General features: G+C 47.0%; 1 protein-coding gene across 1 annotated transcript in view; it reads left to right on the forward strand.

The window, feature by feature from the left end:
- The window catches only part of LOC133347242 (E3 ubiquitin-protein ligase TRIM9-like), a 64,797-nt gene extending 43,364 nt beyond the window's left edge, over positions 1-21,433 (forward strand). The window contains exons 8-13 of the mRNA XM_061559350.1: positions 3,129-3,286; positions 4,579-4,741; positions 5,283-5,507; positions 6,492-6,570; positions 7,182-7,344; positions 7,634-21,433. Coding sequence (XP_061415334.1) covers positions 3,129-3,286; positions 4,579-4,741; positions 5,283-5,507; positions 6,492-6,570; positions 7,182-7,344; positions 7,634-7,729 — 884 coding nt within the window. The 3' untranslated portion in view covers positions 7,730-21,433. The remainder of the gene's footprint in view (positions 1-3,128; positions 3,287-4,578; positions 4,742-5,282; positions 5,508-6,491; positions 6,571-7,181; positions 7,345-7,633) is intronic.
- Positions 21,434-22,907: the final 1,474 nt, after the last annotated feature.

Genomic DNA, 22,907 nt, shown 5'->3' on the forward strand with positions numbered 1-22,907 from the left:
CCCAGTGAGCACCACTTTGAGGGTTTATTAGAAACTACAGTACAACCTTCCTATGAACAGGGCATCGTCCCTGTCAGCCCGTCCTAAAACTATTAACTAAATTAACTTTTATTTTATTAGGTAAGGCCCACTGAGCTATACAGTTATTTTTTAGAAGTGACCTGGCCACAAATGATAGCTAAACAAAGTGGCTTATGTGGAAATGTATAGCAGCCAAATACTCTCAACGTGTGTTTCTAAATGTGGAGGGAAAAACCGGAGGGCCCGGAAAAAATCCACGTGATCTCGAGGAGAACTCGGAAACTCCAAATATACAGGAGTCAGAGTCTGGCTCGAATCCACGACCTCCTGCATACCCGGGTCGGTAGTTAGCATCTCGCCCCTGTGGCGTCCTCTAACATGTATGTCTGCCAGTCAACATATCCACCTTCATAGCCAATAATTCTGCCTCCAAACACAACATATTTACATCACTTCCCAGAATTTCTGCCTCCATACACGTTATATCATATCATGAAACCACAATATCTACCTCCATGGTTTTTCACACCCTATCCAACATGCTTGCCTCTCTATCCACAAAATATCCAGCTCTTTACCCAGTCAACCACTCTTCACAACTTGTTCACCTCACTTTTCCAAAACAGCAATTGCCAATTAAACTGAACTCAAGAATGATGCTCAGTGCGCTTATCGCATGCCAGGCAGTGCACCAACTCATTCTCATGAACGTTATTTTTGACCTCTGTTGCCCCTCCCCCTTCTGCCATTAGCCCCCCCCCCCCTCCTTCCTCAACGTTGTACACAACTTGGGTCAAGTCTTTTTTTTGACCTACCATAATGGTCATAAGGTTTAAGGTCATAAATAGCTCATGTTCAATGATCGTGGGCTCCCGTTTTATTCTGGTCCCAATGTGCCCTCGCTGGATTCTGTATGATGAAATGTACATGCTGTGACCGACACACTAACAGACAAATGAAACCGCTTCTACCTAGAGGGTATCCACCGATGAGATCGGTTCATGTGCAGGTTGTGGATCGATTGTGGCACCACAGGATTGTGAGAGGTGGGGACGGCTTGGGGAGGCCCTCATTCCACAGTCGATTGTTCATCGCTAACGACGTTGATGATGATGATATACAGATACCAACATGGTTTTTATACATTATGCACACTTTTTTATTTTGCACCACAAAAAAATATACACCCTGAGCTACAAAATATTAATAACCGTGAAACCGACAGTTGCAACCCTAGGAGCTGTGTGGCTTCAGGGAACCGAAACCGCAGTGCCGCGTTATAAATGGTCCCTGCTGTAATGACCCAAGGGCTAGCGGCGCACGCCCCACACACTCCCGCCTGTGGATTACAGCGCTCTATCCCTCCCCACAAAACTGATTTATTTGGTGCAATTGATTTTCTGCTCTGGGCGGGAGATGCACGACAGAGTCGTTGCACTCTCGAGCCAGAGCCAGAGGAGCGAAGGAGCCCTAAGCCGCTTTATTCGTCTTGGTCTGACACCTCTGCCGCCGCCGCTGCTTCAGAAGACCTACCCCCTCGGCGCTTTGTCCTTTCACGAAGCCAAAGTTAAAGTGTCTCGCTGCTCGAACGAACAAGGGGGCAACACTTCGTTGGCCGCCTTCAGACGGTGGTAGAAAGTCCACATTCCTGCGGCCTCTGCAATGTCAAAGAACGAATTCTGAAGTGATGTTCAGGATGGAGGCCTGTCATACAAACTCGGTGGAGTTCTGCTCACATGCTTTGAGAAGAGTGCTCATCGCATAACATCGAAGCTGACATTTTAATTCGTCAGCTATGGAATATTCTGAGTTAAGTAAAAAAACAGTAATGTCAAAGTCAACGCGTGTCCTTTAACAAAACAGCATATGGCATGGCGTCCTGTTGGAAATGAGCCAGTGGTTGAAATACCACATTATTATGGGGGGGGGGGGACACTTTCTTCATAGCACAACCACCGTTGACTCCCCACAATGTGGTCATTTATTGACCCAGAGGGATGCCGAGTTGAGTCGACTCCTAACAAAAGATTTGAACGTTTTGAGAATCTGAAACTGGTGTTCAGCAGCAGAGCAGCAGATGGCAGAGCGTGACCGGGCCTTTTTGTGCGTTGGCGAGATGTCCCAGCAGAGACATAAATCGTGCCTCGCATAATTTCTTAAGAATTTTGGTTATTTGTGCTTGTGCTAATCTCCCTACACCTGCCACTGTGGACATGATATAGTTTCGCCCTTTGACTATTCACTGCTTAGACGAGGGTCTCCTTGTGTCAGTCATGGGGCTAGGTTGACCGTACTTCACCACGCTGGTCACTGCAGGTTGGCACAGAGGGTGTCCAGGACGCGTTCAGATTACCACTCACAACTAGTCTTAGCCACTCGCCAGTAGGATGCCGGGTTCATAGTGCCGTGCCCTAACCACGATGTGCCACCGCTCCCACCGCGTTTGTTTGTATTTGTATTGAATTAAGTTTGCTCCCAGAGGTGGGTAATTCATTAGATATCTGTTAGTTATGACTCACTGCACAGCGAGCAGCCACCCAACTTAGATGAGCACATGGTTTGTGTGCTAACCGCTGCACCTCTGCTCCCCCTCTACAGTACTCTCTTGACATGCCCTTCCTTATATGGTAACTCCTCGCTTAAGTGCGTGTTCAGCAAATGGGTGTTCGCTATCACGCGGGTTCTTCCACGAGGAAACACTTTCCGCATGACACGGGACGGGCACATTATAACGTGGAACCCGGCTCACCACGCACCATTATAACGCGGGTTTAAGAGAAGCTAACGACGAATTACTTTCTTGAGTTGTGCGGCTGAGCGGTGCGATACAGTACGTGGAATGATACAGTTACGCGGTGGCGTACTCTTAGTTATTTGTCCCGCCACCTCACTGTGCGTGCTTAGGTCGCATCTCGACAAACTTTATCGTCACGTCATAGATGAGGAAATTGTTTTCGGTTTAACGCTTTTTTCCCAGTGTAACGCTTCGCTTTTCAGGAACGCATCTACCGCTTTAAACGAGTTCTTGCCGTGTGTGTTACCGTAACCGCCCGCGTTCCCCGTCCCTGCCTTCCCGTACGCCGTGTCCCCTGCTGCTCCCAAAGCAGCCCAGCCGGCCGTGCCGGCCGCCCCACTGCTGCAGCTGGAGGAGTGCTCGACGCAGACCAACAGCGCCACGCTGTCGTGGAAGGCGTCGCCGCTGTCACCGGCCAACATCGAGGGATACGTCCTGGAGCTCGACGATGGCACCGAGGGCTTATTCAGGGTCCGGGGACCGCACGTGACATGGGGTTGTGGGAGAGCCTCCAGGGTTGGGTTTTCCACCTATTACAGGGGTCGGAAAACCCAAATAACAAGAAGAGGCATACTTTTGGAATTAGGTATAACAAAAGAACCCCGCAATATTTCAAGGTCCGCAATGCGTGTGAATACGAGATGGTGGTCCTTAATAGCCTCACCAAGCAGTCCTTAAAGAGCCGCAGGTTGTCAACCCCTGACCTATTCGGTACACAAACACGGCGCATATCAGGAGAATTAAGAATATCTCATGATACAGGACGAGGGGGGACCTATGGTGTAGCTGACGAACTGGCGGAAATGTTAGCTTCAATGTTTCTGGAAGATTTTTCAGCTTCCACAGGGGCGGCTGACTCGAAAATCCAGGATGGGCGGCAAAGCGTAGGCAGGGGGAATTCAGGGGGAGTGACGACACCGACGTGGGGAGACCAATTACACCTCATGACCGACCGTCGCCACGAGGCAATGTTAACGATGATGGTGCCGTGGTTTTGGTCTTAGCCGATACATCACTGCCAACACACGCGGGTATGGAAGATATTGGAGACGGACCAGATCCGATTTGTTATATCTCTCAGCTGTTGCACAGTCAACTCCTAACCCCCCCACCCCCACCCCCTTAAGGTATATTGCTGCAAAGTCTCCCATGATTGGGCTTTACCGTATTTTCTGTGATGATTGACTTCTGGATGCCACTTTTGTGTCCCACTGCCAATGCACATCTCGCACTGTGTTTCTAAAAAACACTTCGTAGTGGGCTGACACACTTGCCCCTTGTAAGCTGGATTTTCTATAATTAAGTGAAAAAAGCTAATTTTGTGATTTGGGAAATAATTGCAGTAGCAGGGCATGCTTTGTACGTACGTTGAACTTCTATGGCACCGTACGTAGCCAATCGTGCTAATCGATGGTGCGGGGGAAGGACAAAAATGATGGAGTACACTTCGGTCTTGAGAGATTAATATTTAGCTAGAAATGCACTAGGACACATGTAGGGTTGCCAACTTTCACTGGAGCTATTCCAGGAGAATTATTTTTCCAACATGACTGCCAAAAGAAAGAAAACATGCAATAAGATGACACCATTAAAGTTTTGAACAATGATGAATATCCGTACTGATTATGCACTTTCATTATATTAATAAATTTTCTTAAAATTCTTGTCACTCGTCACCCAGAGATCGATGCAAATTGTGGTTAGAGACTCCCAGCCAATCTGGGAGGTTTGGCGACCCTAGTAGACACGCGCTGTGTCTGCAGGAGGTGTACGTGGGCACGGAGACGCTGTGCACCGTGGATGGCCTGCACTTCAGCAGCACCTACAGCGCACGCGTCAAGGCCTTCAACAAAGCTGGAGTCGGGCCCTGCAGCAAGACCGTGGTGCTGCACACCTCCGAGGGTAGCGCTGACCCCGACACTAACGGTGACCCTGACCACAATCCTGGCCCTGGTCCTGACTTTTAAACTTACCCTAAATCTGTGCATAACTCTAACTAAACTTGACGGTAATCCTAATAACTCTAACCCTAACTGTTACCCTGAATCTTCAACCTGACCCTAACCTGAACTATCAACCTGATCCTGACCGATTCGTGTAACCCAATCACTTGAACCCTAAACTATTAATCACACTGACCCTGGTGGCCTGACCATAACACTAACCCTGACTCTTGGCTTGATACGAACCTCATCTCTCACCCAAATCCTAACCATACCATTGACATTCAAATCCTAACCCAAATCCTAACATTAACCTCGACTTTGAACTAATTGTGACCTACCTAACTTTAGCCTGGTACTAACACTAACCCTTACCTTGACACTAACCCCATCCACATCATAATCCTAATCCCACGACGATAACCCTAACCTTGACCGTGACTCTAATCTTGATCTTGACTCCACGTACTTTATGGCCTATACGTACTGTGTCTGCTCCTCCTCCGCTTTGCCACCCTCCAAAGTGGCGTGGTTCTCACTGGACCCCAGCTCCGCCCACCAGGACGTGATCCTGAGCAACGGGAACCTGACGGCGTCGTGCAGCAGCTACGACGAGCGCGTCGTGCTGGGCTCGGCGGGGTTCACGCGCGGGGTTCACTACTGGGAGGTGACGGTCGACCGCTACGACAACCACCCAGACCCCGCCTTCGGGGTCGCGCGCCTCGACGTCACGAGGGACGCGATGCTGGGTGGGTGGGTGGGTGCGTGCGGTGGGCTTCGAACTCGTGGATTGGTGGTCGACCCACTTCCAGGGATGGCTCGACGATGAAGTGGCGGGCCGTGCCGTGGTTGTAACGATCAGCTGCACACTGGACTTGCAACGCAGAGAACACCGGTCCGATTCGATCTCCCGGTGTGGTAGATGAATGAATGGAGAGGTTTCCTAAATCCTCCCTCCTGCCTCTGTCCACCCAGCAGCGTAGTTGGGTTCACTGCTAGTGTGAAAGAGTAGTAGGCCAAATACCCTCTAGGGCGGCCCTCTGAAGCTCCCTCATATGGAGACCCTTCTGCTTAGAGTGGCATGAGCAGGATATTGCAAGGCTGCTCCTTTACCTTGTTTTGCAGAGACTTCCTACCCATACTGTGTAAAAAGAAAATGCACACATTGATAGAAATAGTACTTACAAAGTAGTACTCGCGTTCCTCTTTCAATTATACTTAATAAGCCCTCCAAGAGGGAATCACACATCGATTTCTGCGTGTGCGATCCAAAGTGCTGGATTGCAGGCGTGCGCCAACACCCCACCGCGCAGACCGTTAATGGAGTGAATTTGCTCATCTTTGTATTAGTGCAGTGCAGTGGAGAACATTCCCCCGCTTAGTGTGCGCCTGTGGAGTGGTGTTGCAACGATTGATCGCATTTCTCTGCAATCCCGGCCACCTGCATTTCGTTCCCAGCCATGTGTGCTTGCGTGCATACAGGTGTGGCTAATTGCATTTTTTTGCCTGTCCTGACCATTCCCTAGGCTGACTTGCCCTTAAATGAGTCACTCATGCGGTGTATTAAGAGCAGCGCTGACGAGACACGGGTGGCCCGGACGAAGTGGCAAATACACCAGCCAAACAAGCGAGCAGCAACTTAAAAGGCGCACGAGGCTTAAAGCGCTCGTTGCTGCCATCTACCATGAGGCTGAACGGGGGAATCTGAAGTATATGTGTTTGTGTGCATCCAGGTAAAGACGATCGGGCTTGGGCCATGTACGTGGACAACAACCGGAGTTGGTTCATGCACAACAACTCGCATACACACAGGTAAACACCCTCACCACGCTCGCATGCTGAGGGGGTGACCAATGTCGACAATCGGCAGATTCGCTCAATGGCCAGCTGTGTCGTGGAGCATTGCATTACATGTGTGTCGTCGTGCAAAGGACGGGTAAAGTAATCTTGTGTTTTTTTTGTGGGGAAAAATAAATAAAATCGCAGTGGAGTATCTGCAACGGTTCCGCAGACCCCTTTCCCACGGCCTTGTCGAGGAGCAGAGGCTCGCGGATCGCAGGCCGGGAGCCACCGCTCACGCGTCTCTTAGGCAAAGTGAAGGGTCTCTGATGTTTACGTAACTTAATTTTACCGTGAATGGTTTTGCAAATGAGCATGTCCGAGTCAACTTTTGTTCCCGGAAAGGTATTTCTGTACGTAAAATTGTTGATGTTTGTACGCCATTTTCGATTTCTTCTGTAACGTGGCTGTTTTTTTATCCTATTTCTGTTTGCTCCATTGCGGTACTGTACTTGTTCACACGTTGCTTGCTTTCGTCACTTCGGTGTGCCCGGTCGCTCACTCTCTCCCATTGAGTTCTCACCTCGTTAAACTCAATAAACTTGAAACTTGCCTTCGTGTGCCCGCTTGTGCCCTCGCCGCAGGACGGAGGGCGGCATCGCGAAGGGCGCAACGGTCGGGGTGCTGCTCGACCTGACGCGACGCATCCTCGCCTTCTTCATCAATGATGAGCCGCAGGGTCCCGTGGCCTTCCATGACCTGCAGGGCATCTTCTTCCCAGCCATCAGCCTCAACCGCAACGTGCAGGTGCTTACAAATCGGTGACAAAAAGAGAATAATTCAGATGACAGGGGCATATAAGGTTTGAGGGCTGATGATGTGCAAACCTCCGATTAGCACGGCTGGCTACGCACGGTGCGAAAGAAGTTCAACAACATACATACAACCTACACGTGCATGTATGTTGAACTTCTTCCGTATGATCGTGAACAATTCACGTGCAGTTGTGTGCAGGGGCCTGCATCAGGTATGGGCAGGTATGTCTTATGGCCTTAATAGGTGTTTGCTAACAGGAGCCCCGTGCCTTCTTGTTCAGGTGACACTGCACACAGGGCTGGAGCCTCCAGACGTGCAGACGGAGGAGGAGGCGGCGGCGGTGGTGGCGTTGGCGCGGCCCACGGCGACCGTTTGAGCCCCGTTGCTACCAGCGGCATCTTCTCGAATCCTCGGAAGCACTTACCAAATTAAACTACGTGACGCAAATGCTGCACAGGTCACCGTGCCAGACTTGCAAAGTATAGAAACAGAAACGCGAGAGCTGAGCACGTCGAAATGAACGCATTTTAGAACTTTGCTCCAACAAGAACATTCGATTCATGGAATTGTCCACAGGTGGAGGATTTGCTTATCTGTCATGCCAATACCACCTGCCGTTTCTACTGCATTGTGAGGATGAGGGTAGGCACATACCCCTACCGGAATTGGTACACCCCCCCCACCCCCACACTGGGTACCTCCCCCTAATGAAATGTTACATTTTACGTTTGGGTTAAAATGGGGGGGGGGGGGGGGGTGGCTAAGAAAATGGTGTCTTGCACATACAGTGTTCCACAGTGGATGCTATAAAGTAGGCGTGCAGTGCGTAGCAGAGGTTAATTACGAAGGGTGGTTATCATAGAACCTTTTTGCTTGCAGTGGCGGGGAGTAAGACAGTAGAAATAACCCTTTACTGTCATCAAAATTACCAAAGTAATACTGTGTGATTACTCTATTATCAATGTGTAGACTATTGTTACTTGGCATGTACCAATTGGTTACATTTTTACATTTTATTTAAAGAAATATGTATTAAAATTCAACAATTCAAAAGACAAACAACCATTGCCACCAGCTTAGAGAAACTATACGTGTTAGTGACTTTGATCAATGCCAGAACAGCAACATCCGATGCATTTAGATCTCGCCACAAACCCCGCTAATTGTACACTTTGGCAGTGTTGGCGGCCCTGAGTGCGTGGTGGTAAATTCCTCTTTTGCCACATTGTCGGGAAAGCGCCGCCAAACTTTTGGTGTAAGACGGAGCCCCCTAATGGTGAGTCGACGTTAATGCATGAGCAGGTCCTGCCGAGGGCACCGGACGTCATGGTAATGGTAACGTACAGCAGACCTGATGTGCCTCCCGTCAGAGGCCAAGTGGGCCCTGAAGAGAACTGATGGCACCCCCCCCCCCCCCTGTACTCCCCTATTGGTCAGGACGCCAAAACTACCGTACACCAAGGCACTGTGACCCCGCCAAAGCTGTGAAACAATACAATGAACAGGGCATGCGATGAAGTTGCAGACATAGGGTTAAGGGTAGTGGAATAACCAGTACAAAGCTCGGTTGGTTAGGGGTAGGGCTAGCATTTCACGGGCTAGTTTGCTCCACCCCCAAACTGGTTGTTCCTCCTCCCCATTGCAAAATATCGCATTGTCGGTTGTTGGCTGCATTTCATTGCCGGCGTTTACAGCGCGTCTTCTGCCTGAGTTCTCCGCGACAGGAAGGTGGAATTGCGGTAGAGGTTTCTTTGCCTTGAAAGGCGAATTCACTCTGAGGTCTCCAGATACTCAACGGGAGCAGTGTTTGTCGATTGTCAGCCACCTGACTGCCTCTGTACTCAAATCAAAGTGTGTGTCCCCCCAACTCCCACCACCACCGTGTTCAAACACGCATTGGACAGCGCTCATCTCCCCCGAGCCAGTGGTACGGAGTCGACATCTCTACGGTGACGGACAGCCATCCCTCGAGGCCGGATGACCGGTGTAAACGTTCGACGTGTGAACGTTCCAAGTGGGACCTAACATCGCTTCGAAGTTAGTTTGCGCAGCCAGTGGCTACTGCTCAATGCTGAGCAGCAAGTTTGATGGTGTAAAAGAAGAAGCATCGGGGCAGTGACCGAAGGCGCAGCGATGTGAGCCGCTGTGCCGCTGTTAACGTCGATGGGGCCAGAGGGTGCGGAGCGGTGCACACCGCTCCGCCTTGGGTTTGGCAATGCTCAGTTTGCCGTGGGTATTGCACAGGCGCTTTTTTGCCATCGAGCCGTAAACTACGGGCACGGCCTGACTTAGCGGTGCCGTTATGGAACCAGCAAAGAGTGGCTTCGACTTCAACCTCGTGACAATTTTGTGCAGAAAAGGCTTCGAGGAACAAGTCTGGAAATTGGTGCCACAAATACAGCATTGCCGTTGTAATTTTGGCAAGCAAGGGTCAATGCACATATGCGAAGAAGCCCAATAGTTTTGCATAATTGACTATATTCACTCAATGAATATATAGGCAGAACCTTAATGGTTCATAGCACTAGTTTGCTGAGTTCGGCAGGATTACTCTTGGTCGGGGATGCTGCGAGTCGAAGTTTGTGCTTGCTGTATGCGTAGACTCTCAGATGTAGGGACATGTGACACCTGCTTGCCTAACATCACTGAAACGAGCGGGTGTCTGCACTCACACCGCCCTCGTGTTCCCTGCAGCCGCGCGGGTCCCGTTTCCACGAGTTTTTTGTCGGGCCCTTCGAGCCATGAACGCTCGAACACGGCGGGCACATTCCCCCAGACTCTTAGAGGGGGCCACCAGTCGCGAGACGAAACTACAAAGCGCATTGTCGGATAGGAGAGTGAGAAACTGAGGATACGCATTGGGGGGCACAAACTCACGTGAGCAATGTCTGCCGAGTGGTTCGGACACTCCAACCACAATGCTCCTTTAGAGTGCTGTTAAAGACAGTGCCTATACTATTTTGTCAAAATGAGTGAGGCCTTTCGTCCCATCGGAGTGATGAATCTGAAATCTCGTCAAAAGTCTCTCGCTCAAGCGGTGCTCATCTCTGGTGGTGGCCCTGAGCAAGTGGATGCAGTCCCACGTTGCTGGTGCAGAGGCCAGTATATTCGTAGGACTTTGCACAAAGTGGTACTCATTGAGCCAGGAAAGTTGAGAGGCTGTCGACCCCTGACTGGAATACAAATGATCGACCTCGTCGTGGTTGGAGCGGGAGAGAATATTTGAACAGAAATTATACCTAGACAGCAAAAAAGCAGCTAAACCTTTGCATTTGTTCCAGAAAGCTCTCCCAACTCGGCTGAGCGCTTAGTGCGTAGGTGTTTATAAGAGGTATTCATTGGTGAAATGACGATGTGGTATTTGGGAAATTGTGGGCAGTTCACCAAATTGAGCAACTTTGGCACTTCTTGCCAAACTTATGCAGCAAATGCATTACAATTCGTGGCCGATAGACGCTAAAAAGGTGCTTCTCATAAGCTTTCAGTGTTTTTCAATCAGTCTACGAGTATTGCTTTTATCCTGGCAAACACCACCAGCAGTTGTTTATAGAATACACCTCTCAGGAAAACGTTGATTCTCCATTCATGAGGTGGCCGCTTATCTCTTACTCCTCCTCTGGACTGCGCAGCTATGCAGCTGAGACCAATGCAGATTAAATAAAAGTTCAAGGTGTCACCCTGCTCAAACGGCGTCCTTGAGCAGCTGGTGGGAATTCCATGACTCCAAAGGTACGGTCAAGGAGACCAACACTGACCGACGCGAGCAATGGACAACAACGCGTCAACAGCAATTAGGTTTTGTACAATACCAGCGTCGCTTTCCGCCTGCATGTTAGGCTAGTGCCAAGTGGTAGCTTAGCATTTTGATGTCGCTGTGAATATACCACGAGGCGGAAGTAATAAGTGTCCGCCATTATGTGTACGCGATGCATGCTGGGACTTAATTGGGTGTGGGGGGGTCCAGGCGTGATCTAAGTAAAAGAAGAAACATGCAATTTCTTAAATTTGTTTCCATCTTTTACATTTTTTTAAAATACGTTTTTCGATTAAATTTACAGTATTTCGTTGATAATGTTCAACCAATACCAGCCATGAACCACATTTGTGCCAGAAAAAATGCGTGTGCTGGCCACCTGTCCCATCGCCCAGTGTGTCCAGCATTTAAGTCAAGCAGCGCTGAACAAGCGCAGGTGCTGTCCTGAGCCTTTCTGTACTCTAATGCAATTCATGTGCAAAAGATTTGACGACTTATATTTGTATGTTAAGGCTGCAGCGAATCTGTACTCACATTGGGGGGTATGGGGTATGGTTGGATGTTAAATGTACAACCAAAATCCAGTTTTAATTCCAATAATTTCTGACCATATACCATGTGACCATGCATGGATAGGATGTACATGAGAATATTCCACTTGTGGTGGTGAATCACTTCTGAAGGTCCCATCACCCACATTATAAGATGGCATGTCATACAACAAGGCATGCTGTCACCTGAACACTGGCTACAAATGTCCTGCCATAGCGTATTTTAAACCCACAATATCAGTTCAGGCGAGGTGAGCAATTGCGAGAGATTATAGTCAAAATTTGGCAAAAAAAATCCATTGCCCCATCGAGATCCATAAGTACCCACAGACTTGTGGCTGCGACTCATTAATATCTGGATTTCTGCACATTGAGACTACGCCACTCCACGTGGAGATGTTAGGATGCACCTATCACATGTTGAGATCTCACTCGTTCATGTGTGTGATTTCACGTTGAGGTCAAGCTACAACTTGTTGAGCGCCGCTGAATATTCGGGACCGTTTGTTTCTAGAGCTCGAAATGTGCTGGTGGAACTCCATACAGGGTTAGCGGTCGTGTAACTCAATACATATTAGTGGAACACAACTTGCGGTAGTTAGATCTCAACAAATGGTGCCCGCAACTGGCATTGGAGGGCCAATGGTAGAACTCAATGGACTTTTAAAATCCACATTTGGCAGGTAGAGCTCCTCATCTTGAGACCGGGCTCCTTTAGTCAAAGCCAGGGCAGACTCGATACTCCAGTATTTACTGCTGCGTGTGCGGTATATATATATCTGTGGTGACCCCGTTTGGGATTGGAAGGGTCTTTGCGACTGACCGTCGACTTCCTCGGACATCACATTTCATTTTGTAATCCCCACCACCCGGACCAGGAGTGTGATTGCGTTTGACAAGGATCAGCCGATCCATTCCTCTCCAATCCCTTCCTCTTAACCACACTCTGGGTGGGACATTGCTTTTACTTTAAATTCAATTTATCAGCAGTGAACGGATAGATGGGTAGATAGATCTATACATTACTTTTATATATAACAAGGTAAGAGCCCATTGAGACTAGAAGTCTCTTTTTCAAGGGCGACTTAGATGTTGTGGCCAAACTGTGTAAGGATTCTGGGCCTTGCTGGTTGGGGTGATACGCTGTAGAAAGGGTCTCTATACTTTAAAAAGCTGCACACACGAGGCTAGAATCACCAGCTGACCTGATTCTAAATGTTTGTCAATGTGAATTGTCACCGCGAAGCAGTGACGTTATGGAATTTCTGCTCCGTTGCTCACTGTATCAGATCCTCTTATCCATAGAGGTGCACATTGTCAATGCAAACGGTGCTACATTAATGTTGACCCTTCATTGGGATTTCAGCCTTGCTACTTGGTAGGGTGAGCTGATCGTGGAACGGTGGTGCATGAGTACCTTTAAAGGATCCTTATGAGAATGTGATCACACCAGTCCAATTGTGCTGAACATTAACGGGAGTGGCTCAACCAATATTGTGTAAATGTTTGGCACAGGCAGTGTTTTAACTGATCCTTTAAAGGTTCAAAGAGCTCCTATGTCATGGAATAAATTAAACCTTACAAGGAGCTACTTAGGAGGTCACTCATGAAATAGAAAACCCTGATTGTAATATAATACGTTGGACTGACAGGGCGGCTCAGAGACCCGGAGTCGCAGTGTTCGATACAATAACGTGGTGCCGTTTTAAATCTGTGCAACTGAGGATGACAACTGGGTCAGAAAATTGTCAATGCACTCGCCATTGAGCTCAGTGGGATAACTATGGTGCACCAACGCAGTTTTGTGAAAGATACGTTAACGACCTGGGCTTAATTTATCATTTCCCCCCCCACCCGCCCCTCAACGCCCGAGGGGCGGGTGGGGGGGGGGAATATTTTCTGGAGCTCAGCCCTGAACAGCTAAGGCTGAAATTAAGCCCTGTTATTGACCCTGTGACTTCATTTACAGGAGTATGCAACTGTTTTATGGAATATAGCCATAATGTAAAGTTAAAATATAAGTAGCAACTACATTTTGGTGAAACAATAATATACCTGGCGAGGTGTAGCTGTAGTTAAGTGCGGGACTCACAATCGTAAGGTTGAAATCATGGGTCCAGGGGTTGACTCAGGCCATCTTCTCTGTGGGGTCAGTTGAATGTGAGAAATTAATATCACGTATGTATGTTGGACTTTTTTCGCACCGTACGCAGCCAACCGTGCTAATCGGAGGTGCGGGAATAGGACAACAAACTAAACATAAAAAGCAGTTATAAAGAAATTAGTTTTCAATGTATCACTGTGAGAAGTCAACAGGGTTTTGTCCGATAATGACACTGCCCACACCATGGGATTGTGGATTGTCTACAACTGGCTCAGGACTGCTAATGGAAATGCGTTTCAACCCTTTGTTCATTCGAACGGGGAGACACTTTCAATTTAATTATAATGTGTTTAATTGTATGGTACTTGGCTGTACTTCAAAATAATTTGTGGCAAATTGTACTTTGAGCTGATTTCCAAAATAATTTTTTTTATTGAGTTTAAATCTATTGTAATGTTCATTTTCAACATGCATAACAGATTTAAATTACATTTTGTAAAAGTAAAAACCCACAAGGAAAAAAGCAGCTTCCCACTCAAAACGAGCCCGGGGTGATTTTCACCCCCCAATGCCATCCTTGTCCCACTGTTGGAAATTCCCACAAAGTATATAGCTCACGTGATCAATCCCAGAGGGGATGCAGGGCTGAGTCAATCCCAAAGAGAGCGATTTTAACTTTCATTATGTGACTCTAGCATTCTGGGTCAGTGTCACCTGGATGAGAATAATAACTTCGGCAATTAAACCTATTCACAGACTGGCGCAGCTACAAGGGTGTTATTTTTGTTTAACTGGCACACTGGCTGTGAGCATCCGGTGCCGCGTGGCGCTGGGTAGAGAGATGTCCGCCCTTCTCCCCGTCGCCTATCGCACGCGCTGGCAAACAACGTGGACGCGTCTTATTCCCCCCCCCCCCCCCCGCACTGGCACCCGATACCGGGGGAGGTTGACGTTTGTGTCACATAAAGAAAGAAAAAAACACAGGTGCTGACTGCTGCTGTGGCGAAGATATCTGCAGCACGTCCTGCTGTCTACCTGTAAACACAATCGGCCTTAATCACACAAAGTCGAGCAACCACATCGATTCACACAATCGTTTTTTTTGTTAATTAGCGAAATTGGTGAAGCGTCAACAAAGTTTTACGATATACAATAATGCATATAGTGTCGTAAACAGTGGTCGTTTTTTTGTAAAATAAAATAGATAAAAATTCATTTATATTTAACACAAAATTAAAAACTGCATGTAAGGGTAAAAGTGTGCATCGGAATACGCGATTATAAGATATATTTATAACATTTTGTAAAATGACGACACTAAAATATAAAATTTCAAAATGTTGATGTTAATAATGGAGACTTGTACAGGTACACCAAATATTGCAAAAAGGTATTGACGTCAACGCCTGTGCTCCCACCAATGTGTATCAGCCCCAAATGATCAGCAATGCTGTCAGTTTGGAATTGGAGGACAGGGTTTTTTTTGTTAGCATGATTAGGAGTGATCGCGTGGTGCTTAGAAACGATCGAGACACGCAACTTTAGAATAGCGGTTGTACTCGAGGCAGAGGTCGCAAACGGGTTTTGATTCCTTACTCGTACCCGTACCCGGCCGCACCAGGGTCGCAAACGGGTACCCGTACCCGGCCGTACCTGTACCCTACCCGTACCCGGCTGGGTATCGGGTAGGGTACGGGTATCGGGTACCCGATTGCGACCTCTGGGATGAAGCCATGTTGCAGGCGCGGGTGGGTTAATTCTAGGAACTTGAATTGTGAGAAGAGACAAGACGTTGGGAAATGAGTGACAAACGGTTACTCACCAGTGACTCACGGCCTACCCGTACCCGTACCCGGCCGCACCAGGGTCGCAAACGGGTAGCCGGGTATCGGGTAGTACGGGTATCGGGTACCCAATTGCGACCTCTGACTCGAGGCCACATGTTGTTATCGCTGTTTCGTGGACGTGGGGAAGTAGTCGTTCTCTCGAACGCCAGCGGATATTTGTTTGTTACTAAAGCTAATCCACGTTTTCTCTTAAAGTGGCTGCTCTAACGTGTGCGTCGCCCCAAGCTCACTTGTCACTTGTGTATGAAGGTGGTGCTAACAGTCTGTATTGCATCACTGTAATTATTGTAAATGAGACACAAGCGATGTACTAAATGTATTCTCAAACAAGCGTGGAATGGTTAAGTTCAAGTCGATTTAATTTTTGGTTAAACACGTGGCGACTTTTTGGCACAAATCTGCCACGCAAAAGGCCCATCACATTAATACCCATAAACATAAACATAATATACAATTCTATACCGCAGCGAGAGAGAGAACAAATATACAATTAAAAGTTATGTAAAACTTTAAAACAATGAAAGCAAGTTGTGGCTGTGAGTTAGTCGTTGTATGCAAGCGCAAAGAAAGGGTAACGCCTATTGTTGTTTTAATAATTTTGATACTGGCGAAACGGTCCCATAGGTAGATGTGTTTTTGAGTTGTGACTTGAATGTAGTGATGGAGTCGATTGTGCGTAATGTTCCAGAGGTGTGGTGCTACAAATGAGATGGTGTTCATATCCGTTGGTGACCCTGAACCAGTCATGGATATTTCAAATTCCGGTGACATAGGCACATTTCTGCATACGAGAGTCACTGTTCACATTTGACAAAGTGGATTTGCAACCCAGGAGAGATGATTGGCTAAGCATCCGGTGTTTGAACTCAGAACTTTGCAATTGTGAGTTGAGCACACTTGCCACAATGCAACCAGATCAGATGTTTTGTACATTGTATGCACTTGTTTGACTTGGTAAGGTTGAGTCTCGAGACTTGTTTTTGCAGGAGGGTACTGCTTAGGACGTTTGTACAAATCCTATTTGAGGTGTTTGTGTGCTCTCAAAGATTGAGAGGCGAACACAAGCTGTCCACAAATATTTGTACTTAATTGTTTATTGACTTTGTAAAATAAGACCATTACGGTACCGGGCCACCTTGGGTACACATGGGACTGGTTTCACTCCTAAGATCCTCCCCATTTAGTATTATTTATGTGAAATCTGAAATATGATAATAACCATAATAAAAACAGGATGTTTTTTGTTATATTTTATTAACACCATTACCCATGAAAATGCAGGCTCACGTTGGAATGTATGAATCACGGAATCTTTTTTTAGATAAGGTCTGTATTTCTGCATGAGGTCACACATTCTTAAGTCAAACCATAGGACCTCCACGTCAATATGGTACAAAAATGTCAGATCAATGCTTAATAATACAAAGATTAAGCTCGTATATAAATGCATTCTTAGGTTGATAAAACAAACGCTCAAACTGGGACATTAAATCTCTTTGAAGGGAAATTTATTATTGATGTTTAAAATACAGGCTTGCTAAGGGTTATAATTTCTTTATTTTAGAACTTAAGGTTATCTATGGACATCTGGCTGGGTGGCTCAGGGTGCCAATTTCATGATAATTGTTTTTTTATCCTTTTATCTGGCAACAAAATTGACACCTTTTTTTACAAGGAGTAATGTTTGCATTGACCACAATACCTGCGGTCGGAATGCAAACAAACATCACAACTCTGATAATGTATGCACTGTCCTTGAAATTGATTGGTCCACACCCGAGACAGCTTTCCTTAGAGCCTAGTCTCACATGGTGTTGGACCAGATGACGCCAAAAGGCGCACAACTCAAAGGTGTCAGTTTTGTTGCCAGTTAAAAGGGTAAAACAACAATTATCATCGTTTGCTACTGGCAAAGGAGGTTCCAATGGTGCCAATTCCATGGTTGATACTGACCTGGCATCTCCAGGATGGGGTATTTGAATTCTCGGTCACCCATGATTCAACCGTGTTCTCAAGCCTAATTCGCAGCATATTAAATTAGCGTTTCATTATGATGACACATTCAAGCTTTTTGGATGATCTATTTAAGTATGATTACCATTTGACAAACGCCCTTTGCATGGCATATTAACATGTGGGCCAACGAGTATTGATATGAGCCCTGTGGAAGGGAATTGAAAAGTACTTTCCTCCTGTGACATTGTTTGGAAGCTGTTCTTTAACAGGGTGAGTCACTGCTCTGAGTGGATCTGTCTTCATCTCGCGGCAACATGATTCTGATGGTGTAATTGGAATTTACTTTAATTGGAAGACTAAAGTATAAGTACAGAAATAATGGAATTTGTGCACGCGTCAATGTTGAAGTATGAACACGTGACAATGTGTACGCTGTGTGCAGTAGTAAAATTGGCTTTTTCCCCATCATGGATGTTCTAAAATGTACATGTATACTGTGCTATACGTTAAAGCCTTAATGTGTGCAGGTAGCAGTTAAGCTATATGTGACGAGTTATGTTTAGCATTTCAGCGTATTTAAACTCGAAGAGGGAAGCGGTGAAATGATGGCGCATACACAAACGTGTGTACAGGATCGGCCACACGTGTACATGTGACCTATGAGTGCAGTATGGCACTGCATATGGCATAATATTTATCGTACGTATTTTAAGCTACGTGGCTTGAAGCCATAATGTATGGAGGATACGGTAAGGTATAATATGGTAAAGGGCCATAAGATGTTATACAATCTGTTGTTATGATGTCACAAGGTCATGCAGCTATAATTCGTGTTGTGACACGTTAAGCTCCGTCCATACGTAGCAACTGTCGTAGAGCAGCAAGACACAGCGAGGTCGAGCGAACTTGGAGGTGGCCTTGTTGACGGGGACAATTCGAGGCGACTGTGATGTCATATGCCTGCTCAATGGCTCGTCCAGGCCATGCGCCACTAATTCGATGAAGATAACAGCGTCGCCCGATGCGACTTTGGGTGTGCCATTTTTTAAGCGGGCACAACTTCAGATGAGAAACACGCGGGAATTGCTACGTGTGGACTTCGCTTCGTATTGACGTGAGCATCGTCAACGATGAAGACCGCTGAAGCGTCGTGCACTGACTCCGATACCAAGGCTATATAACCAAACCGCAAGCGGTCACATCGGAAAGCACCACCACGTTGGCATAACTCGTCATGACTAAACCTACTTGCACGCTTGTGCGCTTTACTCAGTAGTCGATCAACAGCAAGTAATCATGCTCATGAAAAAACACATTTTGCAGCTTCCTGTTCATGCCGTATGCCTGGTGGTGGTTGTTGTAGTTGGCGTCACAGAGTCATTCAACTGAAAATATCTCCTAACTTGTTTTGGAACAGAGCTGTGAGCTCAACTCTCTGAAGCCCGAAGTGGGAGCTTGTATTTCACGTTTGCATTTGAACGAGAGATGTGCTGTCTAAAAAGAAGCGGCTGACATTGTCTGCAAAACTGACGGAGCAGGTAAAAAAAAGCCCACAGGCGACACTTATGTGAAATATAATTTGGAATATTTAATTCAAGCATCTTTAATACACGCCTATCATTCTTTACAATGTCATAAAGAGTCAAATCTATTCATTTTGGTCAGCCTTCCCACACCATGTAATAAACTAGGCATGACTAAATGATATGACATCCGTTGAATTGGTCATCAGGAGCTAATTATCGCTGAACTACATCGATCTTGAGGTCTGAAACACGGAGATTTCCTAAAGACACCGTTGAGAAAGCCACGGGGATCGGCAATCTGCAGCTACAGAGCTGCATGCGAATCTTTAAGGGGCACACGTCTCATATTTGCCACGTGCATTGCGGCTCTTGAAATATTGAATATTTTTTGTTATAAAACGAATTCGAAAAAATGGCTCAACTTGTTATTTTGGTTTGCCGACCCCTCTGGATATTCCTTGTAACACAGAGTCAAGTTCAAGCGTGTTCACGCCCCAGTGGGCACGGGGGGGAGATGCCCATCTCTGTAGCCCAGTCAGCGGTGGAAATTCCACGATGACGTACGGTGAGAAAGAAGTTTCAACATCCATGCTTGTACAATAGTTGAACGCAAGTGGCGACAGAACTTAAACACTTAAACCTAAACCTGAGCACGTATCGCCCCTAAAATCTGTCACCTCAGACACTGCCACCCCCCCCCCTTAAATGGAGGAAATTAAATAGTAATCATTGACTACGAACTCTTATCGTCTCTATGTCTGTGTCATGCTGCATCTCTCACATTCTCCATGTCTTTGGCTACCTCTGTAGTTATGCTTCTCTCTGTCACTCCGTGTCTCTGTCTGTGTCTCTCTCCCTGTTTCTCAGAAAAGATGGGGGCGACCCCTCACCCCACCCTTTTCCACTAGACCGCAACCCCCCTTGAATCATTATGTTATACCGCTTCTGACTGTCAATGAATGTCCCTATCCATTTGCTTAATTGGCAGCTTATGCGGTATGTTTGGAAGATCTGGGTGAGCTCACGTTTAGGTTAGGTGGCTTTGAACTGTCGCAAGTCATGTCTGAAAGGTCACGATTTGCGGTGTTCTGCACGCACAATCATTATGTCCGTCATTGCGGTGCTACTTATCAATACGTTGGGCATTCAAATAGACACTTCACCCTGGTACTTGAATAAATTGTAGGCCACTGTGCAGGGAGCTGATTTTCACGCCAGGCAGTATCGTATCTTCTGCTCTACAGTGTTATATATAACGTGTGAAAAATAATAAGCACAGTTAAACAGATTTGTTCTTTAAATACAATTGTCTTTTTTTCCCATTATAAAGCTGTCTCAGTTCAACAGCAGAACATCCATCATGACGGGAGAATATTGTTATGGCAGGGTTAAAAAATAATGTAATTATGTTGCTGTGTGTGTGGATATATACACACATATATGTCACTGCATTTAATCCACCAAGATGTTGCTGTTGAGTTGTGGAATTGTGCTTTGTGTGCTTTGGAAGATTGAGTTCAAGTCAGAGTAAGACTTGGCTCATCATCCCTTGCGGACTGATTATAGGACATCAACAGTGATCATATTTTGGAGATACGTTTACCTCTGATGGGTATGTGGACGTTTCATCTCTGGCTTAGGATTACCAACTGAGATGAGACTTGCTCTGGTTGTTAATTTGAGAGTGCAGACACTAACTTTGGCTTGACTCAGGCATTGCATTTTGGGTATTTTGCACAATGCTCTGCGTACCAAATACATTTTACGTACCGTGCGTTGGTTCAAATGAGTGTCTACGCAATGATCCTCACTTTCATATCGACTTATTATATATATCCAATAAGACATCTTTTATCAACTCAAATGAGCAATGGGGCAGAGATTGTCCACTGATGACCATGACCCAGACACTTACATACCATATTCCCATGGCGAGGCCCTTCGAATAACAGGGGCTTAATGTCCACGCACAACTCGCGAGAATGCAAACTACGGTACATTCTATGCATCGACCCAACAAAGTGATTGGACTGTGGCTTTTAAGGCTCCGTATAAATGTGCAGTTGTCGTGCTAATGTAGAGTCTGCTGTTTAGCCTATTATCTCTCTCAACGCGCAGTGTTATACCGTGAACATGTAAGTGTGCAGTTGGCATGTGAACCACAAGCTGTTTAACTGTTAGCGGATAGCCACCGAGCAAGCATACACACAAGTCATGGCTATATTTGTTTTTATATATTTCAAGATGTTTTAGATCTGTCTGTACAAGGTGATTGTCTGGAGGGCCTGGGTGGGCGCTTGTTGATGTTGCCGCATTAGGCACGCCAGGTCGTAGCTATAATAAAGTGCGGTGTTACTATTAAACGCTGTCTTATCACAGTACTAAATGTCCATTTGTCTGATTTCATAATCCACGAGTCGAATCTACATCAAAACTCTCGAGTGTGAGGATGGGAAATGCTGTGAGAGTGGCCACTTTGTGGACAAGAAGACGTGAATATTAGTCGTTTTTTTTTATTTCAGAGTTTTTAAAGCAGTTATCCGATTCAGCAGCTACTGCGGCTGCTGCTGCGATTCACCGGCAAAGGGGCCATAATACTGGTAGGAACCTCCTGGTTACACCCTGATTCACCGCAAAGGGGCCATAATACTGGTAGGAACCTCCTGGTTACACCAGCCCACAGGGGATTATTGTGTCCATCGTGCAGGGAGTGGCTGGGTGGGGAGGGAGGGGCTGGGTGGGTGGGGAGGGGAGGGGAGGGTGGGGCGGGGCTGGGTGGGGAGGGTGGGGAGGGGCTGGGTGGGGAGGGGTGGGGCTGGGTGGGGAAGGGCTGGCCACTCCGTCGTGCCCTTATAAAACTCAACGTTTAACCTACTCACGCCGGCTTGTGCCCGCCCTCACAGTCGGCCATATTTGCGGAATACACCACGTCGCCGTTGACCCTGGCCATTGACCAAGCAACCCAACGTTCCCTCCGCAGGAATGTGTTGTCACCATGGAGCAGAGTCCGAACATCGGGTCGGGTACCCGAGAAGCGGGTGGGAACTAAGTCGTGTTACGGCTCGCCGTTCGGGTGCGAGTCCCGGGTCACGCTCAGCATACCACGTTCTCGCCATGAACCCACCCTCACCCGAATGGCAAGCCGTCGAAACGATTTAGGTTCGGACCCGCTTTTACGGGTGCCTGACCCGATGCAGAACTCTACCGTGGAGTTTGTTCTGTAGTCTGGCTGAACGTTGAAGCCAAGTGGCAAAGGCCTGTTTGCTGCAGGTGATGAGGGACACGTTCTTAGGTATTATAATAGGTTGACCGCCACTAAGTTGACTGGCAGATGCACCAGCTGCACTCCCAACTAATAATGTGCACTGATTGGCTGTTTAGCCAGATAATGCTCCGAAGGATTTTGTTTCTGTACGCCTTGATATATTGGTGGCATCTGAGTCTAGGTCTCCTCTAGGTAAATTCAACTTCACATGTTACTTGGTTAGGTGTGTGAATAAGAAAATCACCACGCATACGTACATCACTGAGAAGCCACGGATGGGAAATGCGCTTGATCCGACTAATCCATTATTCTCTCGTGTGCTGTGACTGCCTTAATATGCACATAACACCTTTCGAGCCAGTCTTATTGCTAATCATGTTAAGAGCATCAGCCCTGTCAGTCAAGGACTGGCAGAGAAGAAAGGACTTGCTGGCAGGTGCACAATTTTTCCAAGTGACTCACACTCCCTACCTAGCGTCTCGCCCTGTGAAAAGTGAAGGTACTGTATTCCTCATTCAAGTAAATGTCATCACGAAACGCAACTGATTGTG

Source organism: Lethenteron reissneri, chromosome 25 (assembly GCF_015708825.2).
Source record: "Lethenteron reissneri isolate LAM-NWPU_2019-01 chromosome 25, ASM1570882v1, whole genome shotgun sequence".
NCBI lineage: Eukaryota > Metazoa > Chordata > Hyperoartia > Petromyzontiformes > Petromyzontidae > Lethenteron > Lethenteron reissneri.